The sequence below is a fragment of the Alosa sapidissima genome, chromosome 6 (genome assembly GCF_018492685.1).
Source record: "Alosa sapidissima isolate fAloSap1 chromosome 6, fAloSap1.pri, whole genome shotgun sequence".
Lineage (NCBI taxonomy): Eukaryota > Metazoa > Chordata > Actinopteri > Clupeiformes > Clupeidae > Alosa > Alosa sapidissima.
In genome coordinates, this window is record NC_055962.1 from 12398952 (window position 1) to 12419735 (window position 20784).

The 20784-nt window shown below is 40.3% G+C and overlaps 2 protein-coding genes across 3 annotated transcripts; one reads left to right on the forward strand and one right to left on the reverse strand.

Annotated features, from left to right (window-relative positions):
- The first annotated feature begins 961 nt into the window (after positions 1 to 961).
- Positions 962 to 11868, forward strand: baalcb (BAALC binder of MAP3K1 and KLF4 b). 2 transcript variants are annotated; one of them, XM_042095901.1, is made up of 5 exons: positions 962 to 1050; positions 1686 to 1807; positions 2325 to 2837; positions 5260 to 5450; positions 11082 to 11868. In XM_042095901.1, exons 3-5 carry the CDS (start codon positions 2654 to 2656, stop codon positions 11253 to 11255), a joined length of 549 nt encoding a protein of 182 aa, XP_041951835.1. In that variant the 5' UTR covers positions 962 to 1050; positions 1686 to 1807; positions 2325 to 2653; the 3' UTR covers positions 11256 to 11868. The 2 variants fall into 2 exon arrangements, with proteins under 2 accessions (XP_041951835.1, XP_041951836.1); XM_042095902.1 differs by lacking the exon at positions 1686 to 1807 and having other exon boundaries at positions 1002 to 1050.
- A 56-nt stretch (positions 11869 to 11924) lies between these two features.
- Positions 11925 to 16261, reverse strand: nme6 (NME/NM23 nucleoside diphosphate kinase 6). Its single transcript, XM_042095899.1, has 6 exons — positions 16153 to 16261; positions 15664 to 15774; positions 15231 to 15333; positions 14621 to 14660; positions 13064 to 13224; positions 11925 to 12495 (listed from the first exon to the last, which is right to left on the reverse strand). Exons 2-6 carry the CDS (start codon positions 15763 to 15765, stop codon positions 12344 to 12346), a joined length of 558 nt encoding a protein of 185 aa, XP_041951833.1. The 5' UTR covers positions 15766 to 15774; positions 16153 to 16261; the 3' UTR covers positions 11925 to 12343.
- Between the last annotated feature and the right edge of the window lie 4523 nt (positions 16262 to 20784).

The following is a 20784-nucleotide window of genomic DNA, read 5'->3' on the forward strand; positions in this document are numbered from 1 at the left end:
CAGAACTGCTCAAATTGCATTGTGTATACCCAGTGAGGAGGGTAAGATTAAGGATGCAGTACATGTTGCATATATCATCATGTACTTCGCTGCGTGTCGGGGAGTTCTTTGCCTCCGCCTTGTCCATTAATTCTGTAGTAGCCTATAACACGACAACTCGGTGGCCGTTATCCCTTACATAGTGATCACCTACCAAATAATGGGACAAGGCTCATCAAATGTTTGTTCAGTAGGTTCTTGAATACTCCTCCTGAAGTTGTATGCCTATCTGTAAACTATGAGCATATGGAGAATGAATTGAAGAATGTTTACTTCTGGAAGAGAATCTACAATTTTTTGTACATTTATTATACCCAACTCAGTAACACATCCACCCACACACACTCTCTCTCTCTCTCTCTCTCTCTCTCTCTCTCTCTCTCTCTCTCACACACACACACACACACACACCTTTATTGTTTGTTGTTGTTGTCTAAATGTGTGTAAACTCACAACAACCAATGCACAGCCTGTGAATCATTCTGAAGAGACCATTACTGGAAGTAGGCCACTTTATGTGTCAATTGATGCGTCATTATTGGCTTGCATGCATGGGTTTACAAACAAATTGTGAGGTTTTTACTATTTTTTACTATTATTATTTATTAATTTTTTTGTATTTGTTTTATTGTGATGATGAACCTTACATAAATGTAATGTTTTCGTCTTACATTGTTATTTGATGTAGCCTACTAACCAACAAACACCCATCAGCCAACGTGAATACAGAAAAGACAGACATGCTTAGATCAAATTAAAAAAAAACTCCGCTCAGGCACACACATAGAGAGAGAGAGAGAGAGAGAGAGAGAGAGAGAGAGCGAGAGAGAGAGAGAGAGAGAGAGAGAGAGAGAGAGAGAGAGAAAGAGAAGATGGGTGGGGGGAGGGGGGGGGGGAGTGTCTCTGCATCAGTAGCGAAGGATGTCCATCCATAATAACTGAGGGTTTATGTATTTCCACCACGCTACGCGAAGGAATTGGTGAAGAAACGAAAATGACAAACAGTGTTCAGTGAGTAGCCTTCAACATTACGCTGGCTTAGGCTACTGGCTTTTGCTTTTATGTTAACATTTCATCGGTGCTTTATTTGACGGTGAAATTGTCGTGTTCACCTCTAATGCAATTAAATGCAAATAGTCAGAACTGATCAATGTTGTGAAAACCGTCTGGATTGGCATAGCCTAAATCATCCCTCGGCAGTGATTGTTATATTATTTTAAATCATCCACGTTTCGGTGTTTTAGCAGGCTACGGGCAACAGAGTCATGCGTTTTTCTTAATATTATTTCTTTGTGAAATCATATTGTTTGATGATGTCGAATTCTACCGTCGTAGTAGCCTACACCACACAGCATATGCTTTATGTGTAAAAGCCACGTGCCTGAATCTGGAGATATGACTCCAATTGTTTACAATTTAGCTGTGTTCATACAGCGAAGTCCGGTCTCTCCTTATAACTCCTCATCTACTCTAGTGTGACTTTATATAACCTACTCCTTACTTGGAATAATATTAGTCCTACCATATCCCCATGTTTGTGGGTGTGTGTGTACAGGCATTAGTGGTACTGCTGGCAGTTCCACTAATGAACTGGAGATAGCCTGCTAGGTGTGACAGGAATAAGAAAAGGTTTATTATCATTTCAGGAAAAAGCCATGGTGGCATTGACATGCATCCATCTCTCCTATTAAGCAGATGATGTGCTTAAACCTGCTTGAATTTGAAAGAGGAAGTACAGAAAAAAAATCAATCAAAGGGGACATCACAGGTTTGATGGATAATTTGCTTCACAGCTCTTATCTGATATTCAATTAGCTTAGAAGTGCAGCAGCATGTTCTCTTATAGTCTATCTGCCTTTCAACTCTTAATAATAGTGATCATGAATGATAGACTAGGAGACTACATGCATGAAAATATGAATATTATAGGTTACTAAAATGCTACAGGGCTTACTATTTTTTTCATACAAGTAGTAGAAAAAAATGTTCATATGTATAGCCTATATAGGCCTATAAACAACATAGGTGAAGACCCCTAATTTAAATGACAAGCAAAGTGCAGTCTATCAACAAGCAAAGTTCTCGTGCATAAACTATAGCTATTATGTGACATGTGGGAGCAATGAGCTCAATCAAGTTTGCCGTTAAGGTCTTGCCCATGGTGTTAAATTAGCAAATTGATTTTGCCATGTCATTAAATTGTTAAATAGTTAGACTTAAGACTTTGCACTTTGCCCCCACAGTGAGCTCATGGAATGACCTTTTTTTTCTTGCCCATTCTTTAGAAACATATGAGCTGTGGTGTCCATCAGCCAAGTTAAGTTACAGAGTTACAGATTTAAGGACCTGCGTTCCCCTTGGAAGGACATCAGTAACACCAGGTCACTTGAGTGGATGTGGAAAGCAGAGAACCTGAGACTCCTTGTTGGAGCGATTTCGGGTGTGTGAGTAGTAGTGAACTGCCTCATTAGCAAGCAGAGCTGGGTCAGGTAGAGATTACTTGTTGCCCCCAGGGGCTATCCTGTCCACCTGAGTGGTACTCAGCCCAGCACTGCTGGACCCTAACACCTTCACACGCCCCCCACCCCACCCCTGCTGAGAGCCAGAGAGAGGCATGGGTTGTGGGGGAAGCAGAACCGACGCCCTGGAGCCTCGCTACCTGGAGAGCTGGACCAAGGAGACGGAGTCCACGTGGCTGAACAGTACGGACACGGACATCCCGCTCTCGTCCATCCAGAGCATCCCTTCGGAGAACTCCTCGGACGCGAGCTTCGCCCCTGAGAAAACGGCTAACATAGGTGAGAGAGCACATTGTGATCATCAATGTTAAAGGAGTTATCCGGAGTAAAATGCACTTTAGATCAATTTACGGATGGGAGTACATACGCTGAGTTGACATCAAAATCATGTCATTCGGATGTGTTTTGAGAAAGTTCGATTTTACCGTTTTTAGTCAAAACTCGTTAGCCTGGTAGTGACCAGGGCATGTCATTTCGCCGCTACAAAACGCTATTTTTATACCTCTTCTACAGTTCCAAACAACATTACACTTACGTGGTAGTGGGTCCCTAAAGCCAAACCGAAGTATCCCGAGGTCTTTATGTGGTCGGATAGAGAGTCCAGAATGAATTTCATTAAGCCAATACCTTTCTGGAAATGTTGCTGCTGCAGCTGGCATCTTTAGGGGAAAGTCCGTAGGAGTCGATTGCATCACGTCGTTGCACGACATCACGTCATTTCAAAATTCCAACCTGTTAGTAAGCTAGGGTTTGCTGTTGCATACAACTTCATTTCAATTTCGAAAGAAATACTGGACTATGTTTTTTTTTTTTTAAAAACGGCAACGAAATTGTGAATTTCCAGAGCGTGTTACTCCACACTCGACAATCGACTCCTACGGACTTTCCCCTAAAGATGCCAGCTGCAGCAGCAACATTTCTGGAAAGGTACTGGCTTGATACTGGCTTGACCTGGTCACTTCCAGGCTAACGAGTTTTGACTAAAAACGGTAAAATCGAACTTTCTCAAAACACATCCGAATGACATGATTTTGATGTCAACTCAACGTATGTACTCCCAATCATCCGTAAATTGATCTAAAGTGCATTTTACTCCGGATAATTCCTTATGTTATTGTTAATGCTATATAGTCTATAGCTTCCATGCAGAAGTGTAGTGACTAATGTCCACTTTCTGTACATTCTCTGTAGGCCTACCGCTACAGACCGCATTGGCCAGAACCATATTCCTTGTGTGTCCACATAAATCGGATTCTGGGCTAACATATTGGCAGATAAGCTAGTTCTTGGCACTGCAGACTGTACGATGTGAATTATAAATTATAAAACACATCCTATCTTCAGTCATATCCATAAAACAAATTGAGCATATTGTGCCAATCATATTTATAAATGCTTTTAAGTTAACCATACTGGGGCTGGGCGTGAGAGAGGAAGGATGAGGTAGCCTACTATCTAACGCACAAGACATGCAGTTTCCATGGCAATGGCTACAGCCAAGCCACACAACACTCTGGATGGTGGTGCACTTGGGCACCACTGGGCAATAGTCAATGAGAAGGCCCTTATCTGAGTAACCACAATAGATACCCTTTTATGGGGAACAGCCTTTAGAGGGAGAATAACCACCACTGCTAGTGTTCTGTGTGGTTACGGCTGGGAAGACAAAAGGGCTTAGGCTGTGAGAGCAATAGGCAGAGTTATCGTTTGACTTGTCATATGTGATGGGTTAATTGACAAATATGTCTGCTTTGGGAAGTGGTGGTGCCTGGTTTCTTTACTTTACATTCAAAATTAACCCATTTATTTATTTATTTTGTTAGTTATTTTTATTCACATGATTTTGACAGCCTTGACTACAAAGACACTGTTGGTGAATGCCTGCACAAGGATACAAGACCAATTTTTTTGGTCATTACTGGATTGTTTGGTTTTCCTCATGCAGATCCTATCTTTCATTTAAGCAGTTTTGAGAGTGCGCTTTGAGAACACCCGCTGGCCGACTTTACTGCCGGAAAATTCCCCATGTCTGATCTCACAGCGTGGATGCATCTGAAAATAGGACAGTTAAATCGCACAGATCAAAGCAAATGGTAGCTGAACATGATTTCTGGGCAGCACGGTCACTTAAAAACACACTTTGAAAATGTATATTTAGGCAGTTGTGAAAAATAATGAATAAAGTTTGCTGGTAGCAGCTGCTAGGTCTGCAATGATATTGTTTAACTTTATTTAATTAAACAATATCAAGTAGTGTTACATGAGAGAATGAAACATGTCTGCCCAGACAAATCTGCTTGCTGACCATAAGAAGTCCATTCAAAAGACATTGTTGATAACCGACCCTTGGCCTATGTAGGCAAATAATGTTTAGTTATTTACAGTAAAGTATTGTAAAACTAGCTGTCAGGGAAAATGTTGCTTAAGACCGTCACATATAACAAAAGAAGTCATAGAGTATCGTCTTAAATAAATTATTATTATTACTACTATTATTATTACTATATTACTTCTTATTATCACTACTATTACTATTATAGCTTTTCAACTTTATTTGAAACAATATATTTTAACTAATGTAGTGGTCATATACTGTAAGTTGCTTTGGACCATAACTGTAAATCTGTGCACCCTGTTGTTTATGTTGTCAACTCCATTGGTGTTCCAATAACACTGTTTTCGTTGGTGTTCCTGCCGACAGACTTCTTTGATGACGATCTGCCGGCCCCTGCCCAGGCCTACCTGAAGGTGTGCTCTGCCATATCTGAGGTGGCCCTGGTGGACACCAAAGCAGGGGTCAACCCTGGGTCAACCATCCCCCTCCATGAGCCTATCGCCTCCCCTGGCGCCACCACTGTCCAGAAGAGAAGTGTCTTATGCACAGAAGAGATAGTGAGTACCCCTGCTGTTAGAGGTGGTGCTCCACTACACTGCACCCTTCATTTTTTATGGGATATTAACACAAGTAAACACAGGTAACAAGTAATTAATAAGAAAAAAAACAAAGGCAAAAGTAGTAAAGAAAAGTGATAAAAGTAATAAAAGACAGGGTAGAATAATTTTCAAGGCAGATTCAGAATTTGTAACTCAGCGTAGTTAGCAGAAAGCATCTGAGAACAGTTTGGTCTTAAGAGTGTGTCCATGAGAGGACCAGGCGGGGGTGATACATGCTACGTCACCGATTTCGATATAACTTGGCCAGTTTAAAGGGTCCACCTAAAAACTCAAAAAGTCAAAATAGTACAAAATTTGAAACAACCCAGGGGGAGTTAGGCCCCCGTCCTTGTTTTAGGCCAAAAAACCTCAAAAAAAGGCCCAAAATTGCATACAATGTTGACATCCCTCCTGCTGTCAGATTTAAACACAGCAAAGTAACAATCCATGCCATCAAAGGTGCATCCAAGGTTAGTTTAAAACTGGAGTTACAAGGCGTAAGGTGTGACGGGTGTCAGTCCAGGACTGCACATGTCCACTATGTCACATACTTTTTGGCGAATACCCCAAAAATAGCAATATTCAAACCTGAATATCTCCGATGAGCAACCTCCTTTTTTCAAAATTCTTTCTGCACATGAAAGGGCCATCTGTGGACTTCATAAATCAAAAGAAAAATGCTCTGCCTTTTTATTATTTTTTTTGTGGTAACCGCCTAAATAGTGTGATCCAGCCAGTGTTTTCAAATACATATCTACTTCAATGATTGGTTTAAAAATAATGCTTAGGTCATTTATGGTGGACAAATGGAGATATATTATCATTAATCATGTCTGCTGATCAAATCCAAGCTACATTTAATGTCCTGAGTGCAATATATTCCTTAAGGTAGCTCAAAATGACATCATTGGGTGACTTACACCAGTATACCCGTAGGTCTAATTTTTGCAAATGTGATATCTCCAACATATCTCAGGGCTAGAAACAGTCACATGGACTCAAATAATAACATGTAAGATTTTGATGGTCAAAGGTCAAGGTCACTGTGACCTTATGTACATCCCATAGTGGTGAATAAACCTCTAAAAATCCCTGACATAATTTCAAATGTGATACATTCACACTGGCCCTTTCTGAAACCAATCCCTACCCACTCCCCTCAGTTACGGTGTGCACTCAGGTGGGAATCACCCTTACAGATAAATCAAGTTCCCCATGTAAATGGGAAAATGTTGGAGTTCTTTTATCACTTTTGGGTACTATAGGCTAGTTGGAACTGCTCACCTTAATGAACTATGCTAAGCTATGCTAACAGTGGGTGCTTCAGACTGGGGTACTGCACGCACAGAGACGAGAAGGGTATGTATCATCTTATCTAACTCTGGCAGAGACAGTAAGATAATTTCCCAAAATGTTGGCATGTTCCTTTAACACTTGGTTAGGAGTGCAAGTGGCTAGGGAGAGAGTGTAGCTTGCTTTGGAAAGGGCTTTTCACTCACAGAAAACAAATTAATTTGAATTTGTTGGTCAAAGGTCATAGTTCAAGGTCATTGTGACCTCACATTCTTGTGAGGAATGCCTATAGGAAGTTTTTTTTTCTTTCAAATTCGGCACACACAGTCACTTATACTCAAAGATGAACTGATTGGATTTGAGTGGTCAATGTTACTGTGACCTCTCAAAAAAACAGCATGGGTCTACTGTATTTTCACACCTTGAACACAATATCCTGGAAACACCTTGAGGGAGTTGTTTCAAATTTAGCACAACTTAGGCCCTGTACACACATACCAAGATATTTTATTGAGTATCGTGGTGTAGCAATACTTTTTGGACAAGAATTGATAGCTTCTTGGTCACCTCTGTACACGCGAAAATTAACTCCCCATTTATTTTAACAATATCATCGCGCTGTATTGTTGGTATGAAAGAATATATTTATTATTGAATTATCCGAGGTGGCGGAACTGTGTTCCTCCCACTTTAACTCCTGTCTGCTGCGTTGGGCTAATGGAACAGTGCTAATGGAGTAATGCCAAACTAGATTATTTTTTTTCCATGTTAAAACCATTTATCACATGAAAAATAACAAGGTTATTATCATGTCATAATAACAATAATAACAATACTCTGTGTTTTCAGGATATCATGTTCAAGTTGTAAAAATATTTTTAGTGAATAGTGAAATAGTTTTTTTTTGTGAGGTGACAGTAATATTGACCTTTCACCACCCAAATATAATCAGCCACAAAACTTCTTCTCCTTTTTTGAGGACGGTCACTGAAAGGAGCTGTAACAAATATCGGAGGCTGCTGAAAAGGCAAGCCAATGGCTATGGCACTCACATGCTATTTGGGGTCATGTTGTAACCTGAATTGACTGAGACGCTCCTGCTGTGTTTCTGGAGTGGTAGTTGGGCTTGCGTGTCGGCTGTGTATGTTGTTGATCAGGTCATAAGTGTCCACAGTAATGAAGAGGAATGGCTGAAGAATTTGTGACATTGATTGGTAGTTGGTATCTAAATATTTGTTGGTGTCTGCATCAAAGGCTTGCGGTTTGACTGGGTATGTTAATGATCAGATAATAAACCACCACAGCAATGAAGAGGATTGACTGAAGAATGTGTAGGTATTTGTGGGTGCCCACATCAAGGGTTTACAGTTGGTCTGTTTATGTTGCTGATTGGATCAGAAACTGTGGGAGCAAAGAAGAGGAATGAACAAAGACTTTGGTGGTACTTCTTGGTGCCCTCATCAAGGGTTGGTGTTTTGTTTGTTGTATAGTTGCTGATGGGATCATAAATGGCCACAGCAAAAAAGATGATTAACTGAAGAATTTGTTGGTATTTGTGGGTGCCCGTATCATGGGATTGCAGTTTGCTCGGCCATAGCAAAGAAGACAAATTGCCAAAAAATGTGTCGTATTGGTTGGTAGACAACCTATCATGAGTGTGGAGGGAGCTGGTTCTGAGATGCCAGATACCACTGTTGAGCCTTCTGGAGGTCACCGATGAATGATGAAGACAAAAGTGCAAGTGAATATTTGTACCAAATTTGATAAAAATCCCTACAGGCATTTATGATATATAATTTTCTCAAGAATGCAAGGTCCTTGACCTCAACCTTTGGCCACCAGATTCAAATATTTGTTATCTGTGAGTCAAAGTGAATAGTTGTATCACATATGAAATTGTGTCAGGGATTTTTTTGAGATTTATCCACCACAAAGGGATATACATAAGGTCAGTGACCTTGACCTTTGGCTACCAAAATGTTACAAGTTATTATTTGAATCCAAGTGACTGTTTCTAGCCCTGAGATATGTTGGAGACATCACATTTGCAAATATTGGACCTACGGGCATACTGGTGTATGTCATCCAATGATGTCATTTTGAGCTACCTTCAGGAATATATTGCACTCAGGACATTAAATGTAGCTTGGATTTGATCAGTAGACATGATTGATGATAATATATCTCCATCTGTCCACCATAAATGACCTAAACATTATGTTTCAACCAATCATTGAAATAGATATGTATTTTAAATCACTGGCTGGATCACACTATTTAGTCGGTTACAGCGACAAAAAATAATAAAAAGGCCGAGCATTTTTCTTTTGATTTTTAAAGTCCACAGATGGCCCTTTCATGTGAAGAAAGAATTTTGAAAAAAGGAGGCTGCTCATCGGAGATATTCAGGTCTGAATATTGCTATTTTTTGGGTATTCGCCAAAAGGCATGTGACATAGTGGATACGTGCAGTCCTGGACTGACACCAGTCACACCTGTGTCAGCCGTGGCCCACTGGTTAGCACTCTGGACTTGTAACCAGAGGGTTGCCGGTTCGAGCCCTGACCAGTGGGCTGCGGCTGAAGTGCCCTTGAGCAAGGCACCTAACCCCTCACTGCTCCCCGAGCGCCGCCGTTGAAGCAGGCAGCTCACTGCGCCGGGATTAGTGTGTGCTTCACCTCACTGTGTGTTCACTGTGTGCTGTTTGTGTTTCACTAATTCACTGATTGGGTTAAATGCAGAGACCAAATTTCCCTCACGGGATCAAAAAAGTATATATACTTATACTATACTATATACCTTACGCCTTGTAACTCCAGTTTTAAACTAACCTTGGATGCACCTTTGATGGCATGGATTGTTACTTTGCTGTGTTTAAATCTGACAGCAGGAGGGATGTCAACATTTTATGCAATTTTGAGCCTTTTTTTGAGTTTTTTTGGCCTAAAACAAGGATGGGGGCCCGTGGGTTGTTTCAAATTTTGTACTATTTTGGCTTTTTGAGTTTTTAGGTGGACCCTTCAAACTGTCCAAGTTTTATCAAAATCAGTGACGTAGCATGTATCACCCCCGCCTGGTCCTCTCACGGACACACTCTTAAGTCTATATTTAAAACTGGCTACAGTTGGGGCCTTTTTGATGTCATCCGAAAGTTGGTTCCAGAGCTGAGCCGCATAGCAGCTAAAAGCTGCTTCACCATGTTTAGTTCTAACAGTAGATTTTACTAACAGGATTTTCACCTGGGACCTGCGAGAACAAGAAGGTGTGTACTGCTGAAGCATGTCTGATAAGTATTTAGGTCCTGCTGCATTTACTGATTTATAAACGTCACTTCTGTGACTTACTGGAAGCCAGTGCAGGGACTTAATAATTGGAGTAATGTGGTCAGTTCTTTTAGTTTTTGTTAGATTCTTAGCTGCTGCATTTTGTATCACCTGAAGCTGTTTAATAGTCTTTTTAGGAAGGCCTGTGAACAGTCCATTGCAGTAATCAACCCTGCTGGAAATAAATGCATGAATGAGTTTTTCTAAATTATGTTTTGACATCAGCCCTCTAAGTTTGGCAATTTGGCATTAAAGTAGAAACTCTCCAAGAACTCACAATGGATGCAAGAATTGTGAAGGTGATATCAATGGAGTCCTATGTTAACATGTAACTTGGCCTGTTTTGATGTTTTTGATTGAAACAACTTTATTTAATTTATATGGCCTCCTAATGCTGCAAATTCAACAAATGACCATTTGTATTTCTTCAACCTATAAAATGTCTTGAAACTCTGTTGTGCATAATAATTTGGAACAGTTGGAACAGTGCATTTTGTTTTTGAAAAAAAATACTGTTATCATTGTGAGGTTTGTTCAATAAAATTTGAATGATACTCTAACGGTTGATGACTTGAAAATGATACTGACTGTCATTTGCATCAACTACTGTATTTAGGAAAATCTGAGAAAAATGTAATTTGCATAATAGTTTGGAAATGGAAATACTTTTAATTTATTCTTTAAAGTTGAGCTGGCTCTTGAGCAAAAAGAATTGCATTACTTATCACTCATTTTATGAGTACATTGTGGTAAAGACAGTCAAAGTCATTGTGGTCAATGTGGAAATTTGAAAGACTTTTCACTGATATGCCAATGCTACATTTGACCTTTTTTCCTCACTCATGAGTCTTCATACTAAAAGCTGATATCATTTATGTTTAATGTTCTCAGAATTACATCATGGTGGTAAGACAGGAATTGTTTTCTTTTCCAACTTCTAATACTATATTGGACCTTTCTTTCTCCCTCATAGACCAAATGGCAAGACAACAAGATGTCCACCAAACAGGTGACCATCACTGTGACCCAAAGCATCCGTCAGGTGGACAAGAGTGGGAAGATCAAGGAGAAATCGCACACCACGTACGAGGTAATGACCCCCGTGGAGACTCTCAAGGACGTTGTGGCGGACTCCACTCTGAAATAAGTCCCGAGCAGGTTTTTTCCCGAGGGGCTTTGACGAGAAGCATGCCCGTCTGAGTCATCCACTGCTGACTGATAGATGATGAACACAAGTGCTGTATGTGCTGGTGGGCAGATGGGGACCAAACAGAAAGGATGGAGACGGCACTTAATAATCACTCTCTTACGCTTCTATCTTAGTAAATTGAAAAAAGGGCCCTGTAGTGGTTTTAATTGTGTGTTTTTTCTTTGTTGTTTTTTCAAAATGATTATTTTTGACGTCAGCCACTTTGATGGTTCAGTGTGCGAAAAAGAGATACTTGAAAAGAAAAGAAGAAAAGGACATTCTGCTAAAAAAAAAAAAAAAAAAAAACTTGTTGTGCGAATCATCACTGTTGTTGGTTATGATTAGTTTCAACGTGACTGGGGAGGTAAGAGTGCTCCAAATGCTGCCCACCCTTACTGGCACAATTCTGGACAAATTCTGGATTTCTTTGATTCTTATATTGGAAGGATGACAATCAAGTCACGTGGATTGTGAACATGATCAAGCCTTTAGATGCCTCAAGACCCTGGTGAAGTCTAATCATGTGGATATGTTTATAACACTGAAGCGCAGATTAATAGTAATAGGTTTTAACGGCTATTTTGTATTATGTGAATTTAGTATACATAATAAAAACAATCACTGAAGTCATAGCTGGACTTTTAATGAGTCAAGTCTAATGAGTTTGTGTGTATGTCTGCTCATCTACCAAGAACATGCCTTGTTGTGTGCAAAATAACATTATCTTGGCCTACATTTGGGATTCACATTTCCAGTCAAAAGCGTAATGCATTCAATATCAAACAGTCCCAACAAGAGCAAAATTATTTTCAGCTTACATGTTCTGGACAATAATGTACATCCCTTTGACATATAGGTTATAATTCGAGAGTAAAATTACCCATAACACCACACAAAGTCTGTCACACCATGGTCCAGATGAGGTACAGTATGTTGTCCGTTCATGCCTGTTGTGATTCTTATGCTGATGCTGTGCTTTGGGACAATGACAGACAGCTGTCCACTATGGGGTCAGTCCATTTTGGTCCATATTATGGGGTTTATGGTCAGCTCTGTCCTGACAGCATATGAATCTGCTTCTGCTGGTCGTACGTCACCTGTCCCGCCCTGAAGGACGGCTCCAGCCTCTCCATCCACTCCTGAACGTGGAATTCTGGGAAGAAGAATGTGATCTCCCTCTGGGCGGATTCTGCAGAGTCTGTAGGGAGAAGAGAGAGCAAGTGAAGTAAGAGGAGACTGTAGGAGAGAGAGGCAGAAGACGGTCGGGCCTTAAGTGAAGAAGTCATGAATGCCTCTGCTGGGTACACAGAATTGCACTCTGGTATCACCCTGTGAAGACTGGTCTGGATGTACAGTAACTGGTCTGTTTTTGTTTGGCATGAAAAGATGTTAAAACAGCAATCACAGTTTTGTTCAGCAGCCTTTTCCCCATTTTCCAGTTTATTCATCCAATCGAGTAGGATGGGAAAGAGAGTCACCGGCAAAAGAAAAAGAAACGTCTCCTTCTTTCCTAACAAAGAGAGATGGTCAAAAGGCAGGACAAGAGTGAACTCAATGAAATGTCCCTCCGTCATCATTTTTGATTGCAGTCTTTACCCATCACCCCTAGCACTTTGCTGATACATGTCTGCTCTTTGAAGAGATTCAGCAGTGGAGCACACTAAAAAGAACATGGAAGTTTAAATGGTTCACAGTGAAGGAATATGGGGCAATCAAGACTTTAATGCAGTAGTCTTTGAGGTGGCTTTGAAACTGCATCTCTATACCTGAGCCATGAGTAGTGTTCCTGGTGTCAGTAAGTCCAAACTGGGCTCGGATGGTGTCCGGAGAGGTATAGCGTGCCCGAAACACTTTGGTGGGACCCATTAGTTCGCGCCAGTAGCTAATTGCATCCTCCCTGGCAAGGATATATGCCCTCATTGGTCCACTAGGGAATGAAAAGATACCATCAGATACCAAGATGCCATGACAACCATTCAATGAACCCATCTTATTGTAAATGTTAAAGCACTGACATCAGTAGTTTTACAAAATGGTTATTTGTGCAGCCATAAGGCAAAACACAGTTGGGAATACAGAGATTGTAAAAACCAACCTAGAAAATATAGAGGACTGTAGAGATGAAACACTATTCCATATTATGTTTCTACCAACCTAGAAAATATAGAGGACTGTAGAGATGAAACACTATTCCATATTATGTTTCTACCAACCTAGAAAATATAGAGGACTGTAGAGATGAAACACTATTCCATATTATGTTTCTACCAACCTAGAAAATATAGAGGACTGTAGAGATGAAACACTATTCCATATTATGTTTCTACCAACCTAGAAAATATAGAGGACTGTAGAGATGAAACACTATTCCATATTATGTTTCTACCAACCTAGAAAATATAGAGGACTGTAGAGATGAAACACTATTCCATATTATGTTTCTACATTACTGTTCTGAACAATGACACCAAAAAGAAGACAATATAGAAATTGTGTATTAGAAGCAAGCGGGTTGAATTCTTCCCTATGCTTTTGTGGTTCACATAACGACTAAGGAGAGCTAGGGAATATGGCTACTGTAAATAGGAACTGCTCTCTTGAATTGGCTCTTGTTAAATATCACACCCTCAGGCTGAAGCAACATTCTGCTGCCCACTGACAGTTCCTCACCATCCAGCAGTCCGGGGTACTGAGGAACAGCCCGAGGACAGGCTGCTATGGTAACCACTTCACCTAAGCAAGCGAGTGACGTAAACGGCCATCTCCATCTTTTGATCCGCTCTCTAAATCCCTCGCATGTAGACACATAAGCGGCACTGAGCTCTATAAGAACTCAAACTTCGATCATGCTTGAAATTCTTACTGAAATGAAAACATGGATGGATGTGGACTTATTTTATGTTGTTGTGAGGTAAATCTGATGTGTAATTCATGACACTCTATTTTAGCAATACCGTGATAATCCTCTTCTGGGTCAGTAGTATGAGTTTCTGGGACAGAATCGGTGATGTAATACAAAGTGAAGTCGATGGTCATTATAACAGTCTTGCTTTAATCTTTGAACAATCCAGCTGCAGTTTATCAAGAGTCCTTCCATGTCAAAACAGATAACGTTGTTGCAGCAATGTCTGTCTGCTGTCACTGTCTGCAGTTTTGGGACCAAAACATCATGTAGACAAACTCTAAGCAAAATCTGAGTCGGTGTGCAAACTATTTTCCTGGATTCGGTCTGATTTGAAACAGAATGACAATCAAGGAAATGATTCTCTCTCTGTGTGGTAAAAGTTTGGAAGCAGTATGTGCACAGCACAAGAAATGCCTACCTTGACATGAACTCAACAAGCCTTTGATAGAAGAACCGCCCTGAAAACATGAGAATAACCAAGATGATTTGTGCTGCCAAAATAGCATATTTCCGGCAGCAGCATAGTATTTTCAGGAAACTCTGTACTAAGAACAGCCGTGCTGTAAAAGTTCATGGAACTAAGCATAACTTCTTTTATGGCAGCCTATGACAGCTGAGTTACAGTCATACAAACTTCAACTACGTTCAGCATCTTTCATATCTTCATTCATGTTTTATAAAATAGCTTCATACACAAACTACCCTCCAGGATGATGTACATGTCAACATCATGCTCAACTTTTTTTTTCCATCTGTAAGTTAGTTTTTCACACCAGAATAAGACTAATGTAAATGGTAAATGAACTGCATTTCTCCAGCACTCTTCTCCTTCTCCGCTTTACAATTTACAACAAGGACTTTTCAATTGTATTCCTTACACTCACTCATAAACGGCAGAGACTGCCATGCCAGACAGCAACCTGCACATCAGGAGCAGTTTTAGGGTTCAGTGTCTGCTCAAGGTAAATGTTCAATAGAATGCATTGAGCACTTTCCTGATTTATGTTGATAGCCATAAAAACCTCTACCTTCATGTTCAGCATAAAACCTCTCTGAGTCTTGTCTTTGCCACACTAGGTCCTTCGACTTGACAATACTGAATTTGTGTTCCAGTATTTTCTGATGGAGAGCCTGGTAAGAACAAAAGAAAAACAGAGAATATAACTTGTCACAGAATTGAACTTGACGAGAAACTATTCCCCTGACACCTAATCAAAATTCATGGTGCTGCATTGGCTGAATTTAGAGGGTTTAGAATGTTGCATTATGAAGCATGCTGCAAACACAACATTGCAAATAAAATGAAAATGCACATATTTTATGGTGACACCTCCCGTTTAGATAGGCAGGCAATGTGTAACCAGCCCACCGACGTGTGCCGTGCGGGTAATTTGCTAACGACGGATGAACATACAATAGGTTACAGTACGCTATGTCACAAAAATGGAATTTGATTCCCACCTCCATGATAAGAGGATGCGCCACTGCATCCGGTTTGATTACCGCAAGGGTGAGCTGCAGGACTTTTCCATATCGTAGGCCTAGGTGTCCTAACGAACCCATGCTCAATTACTGTAAAACAGTTCATATCAGCATGTTAAGACAGAACACTTATAGTTGAGTAGGACCAAGATAACACTCAATGTTGAACACATTTGGCCAAAATCGATACCATTTTCAAATCTGAAGACGTTACTGTTATAAAACAGATAACCGGCTGACAACATTCCTCGAGTAGGATTGCACCATAGACAGTGGATTGCACGAATAACATAACATTGCAAACAAATAACGTTAGCTATTGTATTCAGGTGGCATTCGATAAAACAGAAAGGGTAAAACACAACTTGCACTACACTAGCTAAATGAAGAAGACTGTCGTCTTGTTTTATTTCATTCATATGGTTTAAAAGCTTAAGTCAGTGTAACTTTTGAGTTGACCAAGGTTACCTTTGAAAACTATCAATACGTCCCAGACTTGTTCAAGAATAAGCTGTCAAAATAACATAAATGTAAACAGCTGGGCGTAGAGCGCGCACACAGCACAGGTGGTCCGTCGACATTTACAATCCCCTGAAAAACATCCTTCTAACTTTAGTTCCATGTATTATCTTAATGTACTTTTGTGTTGGTGGACTATTCTTCTGAATGGAGGTACATCGAACACGTACATGAAATGGAAATCATTCGACATTTAAAACATATAGATATACAGTATTTATTTGAAATCGTATCACTTGAACATGCATTAAATCAGTTAGACATAAGACAGTTTGGAAGACTACTCAGTATGCTTGAATATAAAAATGTGGTAGTAGGCATAATGATTAGGCTACAGGCCTAAATGTTTCTTTTATGTTTTTTTTTTTTTTAGGTGAAATTATAGAATTCTATATTAAATTCACAAATGGGTTTTCAGATTGTCAGTCACAATATCAATTCATAGGCCAATGTGTGGATTATCCACTTAGCAAAAATAAACATAATTTTGGTCTGCTTTGGCATGACAATGACTGAGTCAGGTTTGTGAAAGATGCTACTGTATCTTATAAAGGTGACATTTAAGAATTGCAACCATTACCTCTCGTTCTTTCTTTCTTTCTTTCTTTCTTTCTTTCTTTCTTTCTTTCTTTCTTTCTTTCTTTCTTTCTTTCTTTCTCTCTCTCTCTCTCAGTCTGTGAGAGAGGGTAAAGGAGACTAAATGCTTAACCCACCTGCTTCCACCATGTGACCTTTAGCATGTGACCTCAGATGACTTTACAGCTGTCATCTCTTTTGGAGGGATGCAGACTATGTGTGAGGGATGTTCAAGAACATAGAGCTGACAAGTCAGGATGACACTAGTGATAAAAAGAAAACTCCAATATCAAAGTATCAAATACATACAAATATATCTAATTTCCTCATCAACACAAATGTGCACAGCCAATCATTCATGGATTGCTTATATGACATCATAAAGTAATCTTTTTGTTCAGATGTTTCAATACTTCTCTCTCTCAGGATTCCATGTGTATTTAGGGAAATAATGTTGTGTGGTCTCACTTAGAAGAATATTTTGGTTTACATGCTGATGAATAGAAACAGATGTAACATATTTCCACAAATTGCCATTGTCATTTCATACATTTTAATGATTTTTTTTTTTCCATTTTCCAAAGAAAGAGTATAAGAGATAATCATGGTGATTCAGCTGTGCACATTAATGTTATTTGTATATGAGGTGAGAAGCTCTCACAGCAATTCATTGTTAAACTGTTTTGCAAGCGCTTGCTAGCTACCATCATAAATGGTAAATATACCCCCCAGTGACCTGATGAACTCAGTATCCCGGGAGGCTCACAGTGTTGGACATCACTGCTCCCCTTGTCAGTGGAAGAGCTGACAACCTTTACAACAGGGGTGGCTGACACCAATTAAGACAGCATACGTCATCCCAATTTGACACCCAACTTGTTTCATGTGTCGTTGCCAAAGAAATGTGGAAGGAGGGGCAGATGTTCACTTCCTGTTCCATGACCATTTGGTAACTGGGCCATGGAACCTACAGAAAAATCTATTCCTATCTATTTAGACCAGTGTTTCTCAAAGTGTGGTCCGGGGACCACTGGTGGTCCGCAAGCTAGCCCAAGTGGTCCATGAGCAGACGTGGTAAAATATAATATAGATGAGTTGTTTGCAATATTGAATGTATGTAAATCCAAACATTTCTGCAACACTGCCTATGTAAGGCATGCCAGTTTAAATCATATAAATTCTCTGACACAATAAGCAAGGTGCAAAGACAATCAGTGAGTAGGCCTATTGTGTAATTTACTGTTGAAGTATGTTTTTTTTTTTAGCTAGGTGGTCCGTGAGGCTATTTTTATTGATTAAGTGGTCCTTGGTCTGAAAAAGTTTGAGAAACACTGATTTAAACAATAGAAAACCCAATAAAGCTCCTAGAAATAAATATGTGTTATTCAATACATGATACAAATTCTTTTCTGAGATTCTTTACTGAGATTATAAATGTAATAAAAGACTAGATTGGATAAATTACAGTTGAACTTTAACAAACCATGTAATTAGATCATTACCATAGTCTTTCTTTGTAAACCCCTTTGAAGGCTCTTGTCAAATGTTTTCTATATGTTGCTTCTGCTGTTTCTTCATTTCAAACTCACGTGAAAGAAGTGGCTTCCTCTTCTCCACTCCTCCACGGGATTCCCACCTGTTTTGAACTTTTAGCTTAAACGCATCTGACCTTTAACCTTTCTACTTCTATCCCCTTTTCAACGTGGGACAGGGTTCCAGCGGACAGCTGTATCAACCAAAGGCAGGAGCAACTGGCGTGCCCGATGAAGGACATCACCTCCAGTCATTCAGCAGTTAATGAGTGGACACTGGGTTATATTTCTACAATTATAGTGGTTAGAGTAATCTATCCAAATCAATTAGGTTGTAATATGGACAATTTACCTCTGCACATCGCAACACAAAGACATACTATATCCTTTAAACTTAGGACTAAATTGCAAGCTGTAGTTGTTTCTTCCAACGTATTTATGTTGTTTTGATATATTTGTTCAAAGAATAGCCGAGCCAGGCCATAGGCAAGTTTCCATCTGAAAAATATAACAAATCACAATAGGATGATAGTAGGCTACACACTCTATTGCCAGTAAAAGAATACTATTGTATTGTGAATAGGTTGAATGCATGGAATCTGAGGAATGAAACCTCAGCATCAGCATAAAGACATTTAACAATCAGCTTGATCCAGTACAGATTAGTCAGTAGTTTAGTTTGAGTATAACTACTTCTCTTTTTTATTCCCATTTTCTTTTTCTCCCACAGTATTTACTTGGCAAACTTTCTGTTGAACAGGAATGCAGTACATAAAGCATATGCCTCTAGTGTAACTGTAGAGCACCGACACATGTTCACGTGTTGAGCCAGGGAGTGTTGGTCTTTTAGAGTCACCCATCCCTGTTGAAACACCACAAACAAATGTGCACCAGCGAGAGTGGATTTTTGCGTGACTAAGGCTAAGGGTATCACTCTTGAGACAGCCAAGAAGGGGTGCACCTGCTGTCAAGACGCTGGCGTTGGAGTCAGCTGGCTGATGCAAGGCCTTAAGGAACATCCTGGGGGTTTCTCCTTGCCATCCTTGCCTTGTGCTTACTCTAGGATTCAACTTCAGGCCTTGAGCTATATCTAAAGCACTTTGAGACCTGACCATTTCTATTTTTTATGTAACATTATTTGTATGTTAATCAATGAAATTGAACTGAATTGAATTAACCATCCTTGAGCACAATGAAAGGTTCCATGTATGAGGCAACTGGAGGAGGCATCTCTCTCCCTGTGTAAAGAGGGAAGCCATCCCACCCAGCAGCCTAACAAGAACTCTAATGGAGACAGCTGTTGGGGGTCCAGTGCTGGGGGGAAGCTCCCCCTCTGCTTTTTCGGAGGGGAACTGTACCGAGTTTTCGCTGTCTCGGGGGAAATTATATCACATCCTGAGAGTGACATGATCTCTATGGAGAAGGAGGAAAAAATAAAACTCACTTGAATAAATCGGGCTGGCCATGGCTATAGCTGGCAAATCTGTGTGACAGAGGGGAACAACGTTATTAGCGCGTTGGGGCCCAGTTCGAGTGGCCAGGGTTTAAAAATAACCCCTCCTCACCCAATTTGGAACTGGCATGCCACTCAAACAGTGATCAGACACCTTTGTTTTTCCTGAGATGTTTTTGTTAATGTTTTAAGGAGCACTGGCGGCCCATTGTTAGGTTAATGAGAGTGAAACCCGATGCCCTCAACAGGCCTAGAAGTTCAGGCCTTAGTTCAGGGTTCTACAGAGCCCTGAGTGAAAGGCTAAATGTAAAGAGTGCTGTATAAATACATTTTTTAAATGAAATAAAATTACACGATTACATCAATGACGATCAGTCACCTTGTTATTTTGCCGTTTTCATGATCAATTAGCATTACATATAGGCTACTTAATAGCACATCGGCCTACTTCATTAATCAAGATGTACATCCTTAGTTCATCATAGTTACTCATTTGGTTACGATGCATGTATGATTTGAATTAAACATGCACATTATGACCTACTTGAGGAAGCACTCTGCACTCCTTAAATTGTGCATGTTCATCTCACGCCCCCTTAACCCATCAATGCTTACTCAATATGAATTTGGTGTATCACGGTCACACGGATCAAGTGTATAGGAAATACAGCGTTATAACAATTACTGCAAAAGTGCGGTGGTACCCCCTGCCAAGGAGAAAAGAGGCTACGAATGTCGGAGGCTGCTATTTGTGGAGGCTGCGTTAAGCAAAAATAGCCTGCCGAGCGTTGGGTTTCAGGCTAAGCCCCTGCTGGAGCCCCTCAATGTGCTGTGAATGGGGCCCGGCGCTCCTGTTCCCTGGCCTGATTTTAGACCACAGGTGTTGACCTGTGGGGGTTGTGACGCCTCCTGCCATGCTTGCCGTAGGGGAAAATTCAGCTTGCTCTTGCCTGCCTGTTTCTCCTGCCACAGAATGAGTCAGGTGGGTCTTTTACGCTTCAGAGCCCCCCTTTCAAAATG

Bases quoted from the DNA above. Each gene is read 5' to 3' on its own strand.
- nme6 (XM_042095899.1), bottom strand. From the start codon at position 15,765: ATGGGTTCGTTAGGACACCTAGGCCTACGATATGGAAAAGTCCTGCAG. The intron at 15,334-15,663 runs GTGGGAATCAAA...TGTTCTTACCAG, and splicing joins CGCATCCTCTTATCATGGAG to GCTCTCCATCAGAAAATACT. The intron at 12,496-13,063 runs GTATAGAGATGC...TTCTCCCTACAG, and splicing joins GAACACTACTCATGGCTCAG to ACTCTGCAGAATCCGCCCAG.
- baalcb (XM_042095901.1), top strand. From the start codon at position 2,654: ATGGGTTGTGGGGGAAGCAGAACCGACGCCCTGGAGCCTCGCTACCTG. The intron at 2,838-5,259 runs GTGAGAGAGCAC...TCCTGCCGACAG, and splicing joins TGAGAAAACGGCTAACATAG to ACTTCTTTGATGACGATCTG. The intron at 5,451-11,081 runs GTGAGTACCCCT...TCTCCCTCATAG, and splicing joins TCTTATGCACAGAAGAGATA to ACCAAATGGCAAGACAACAA.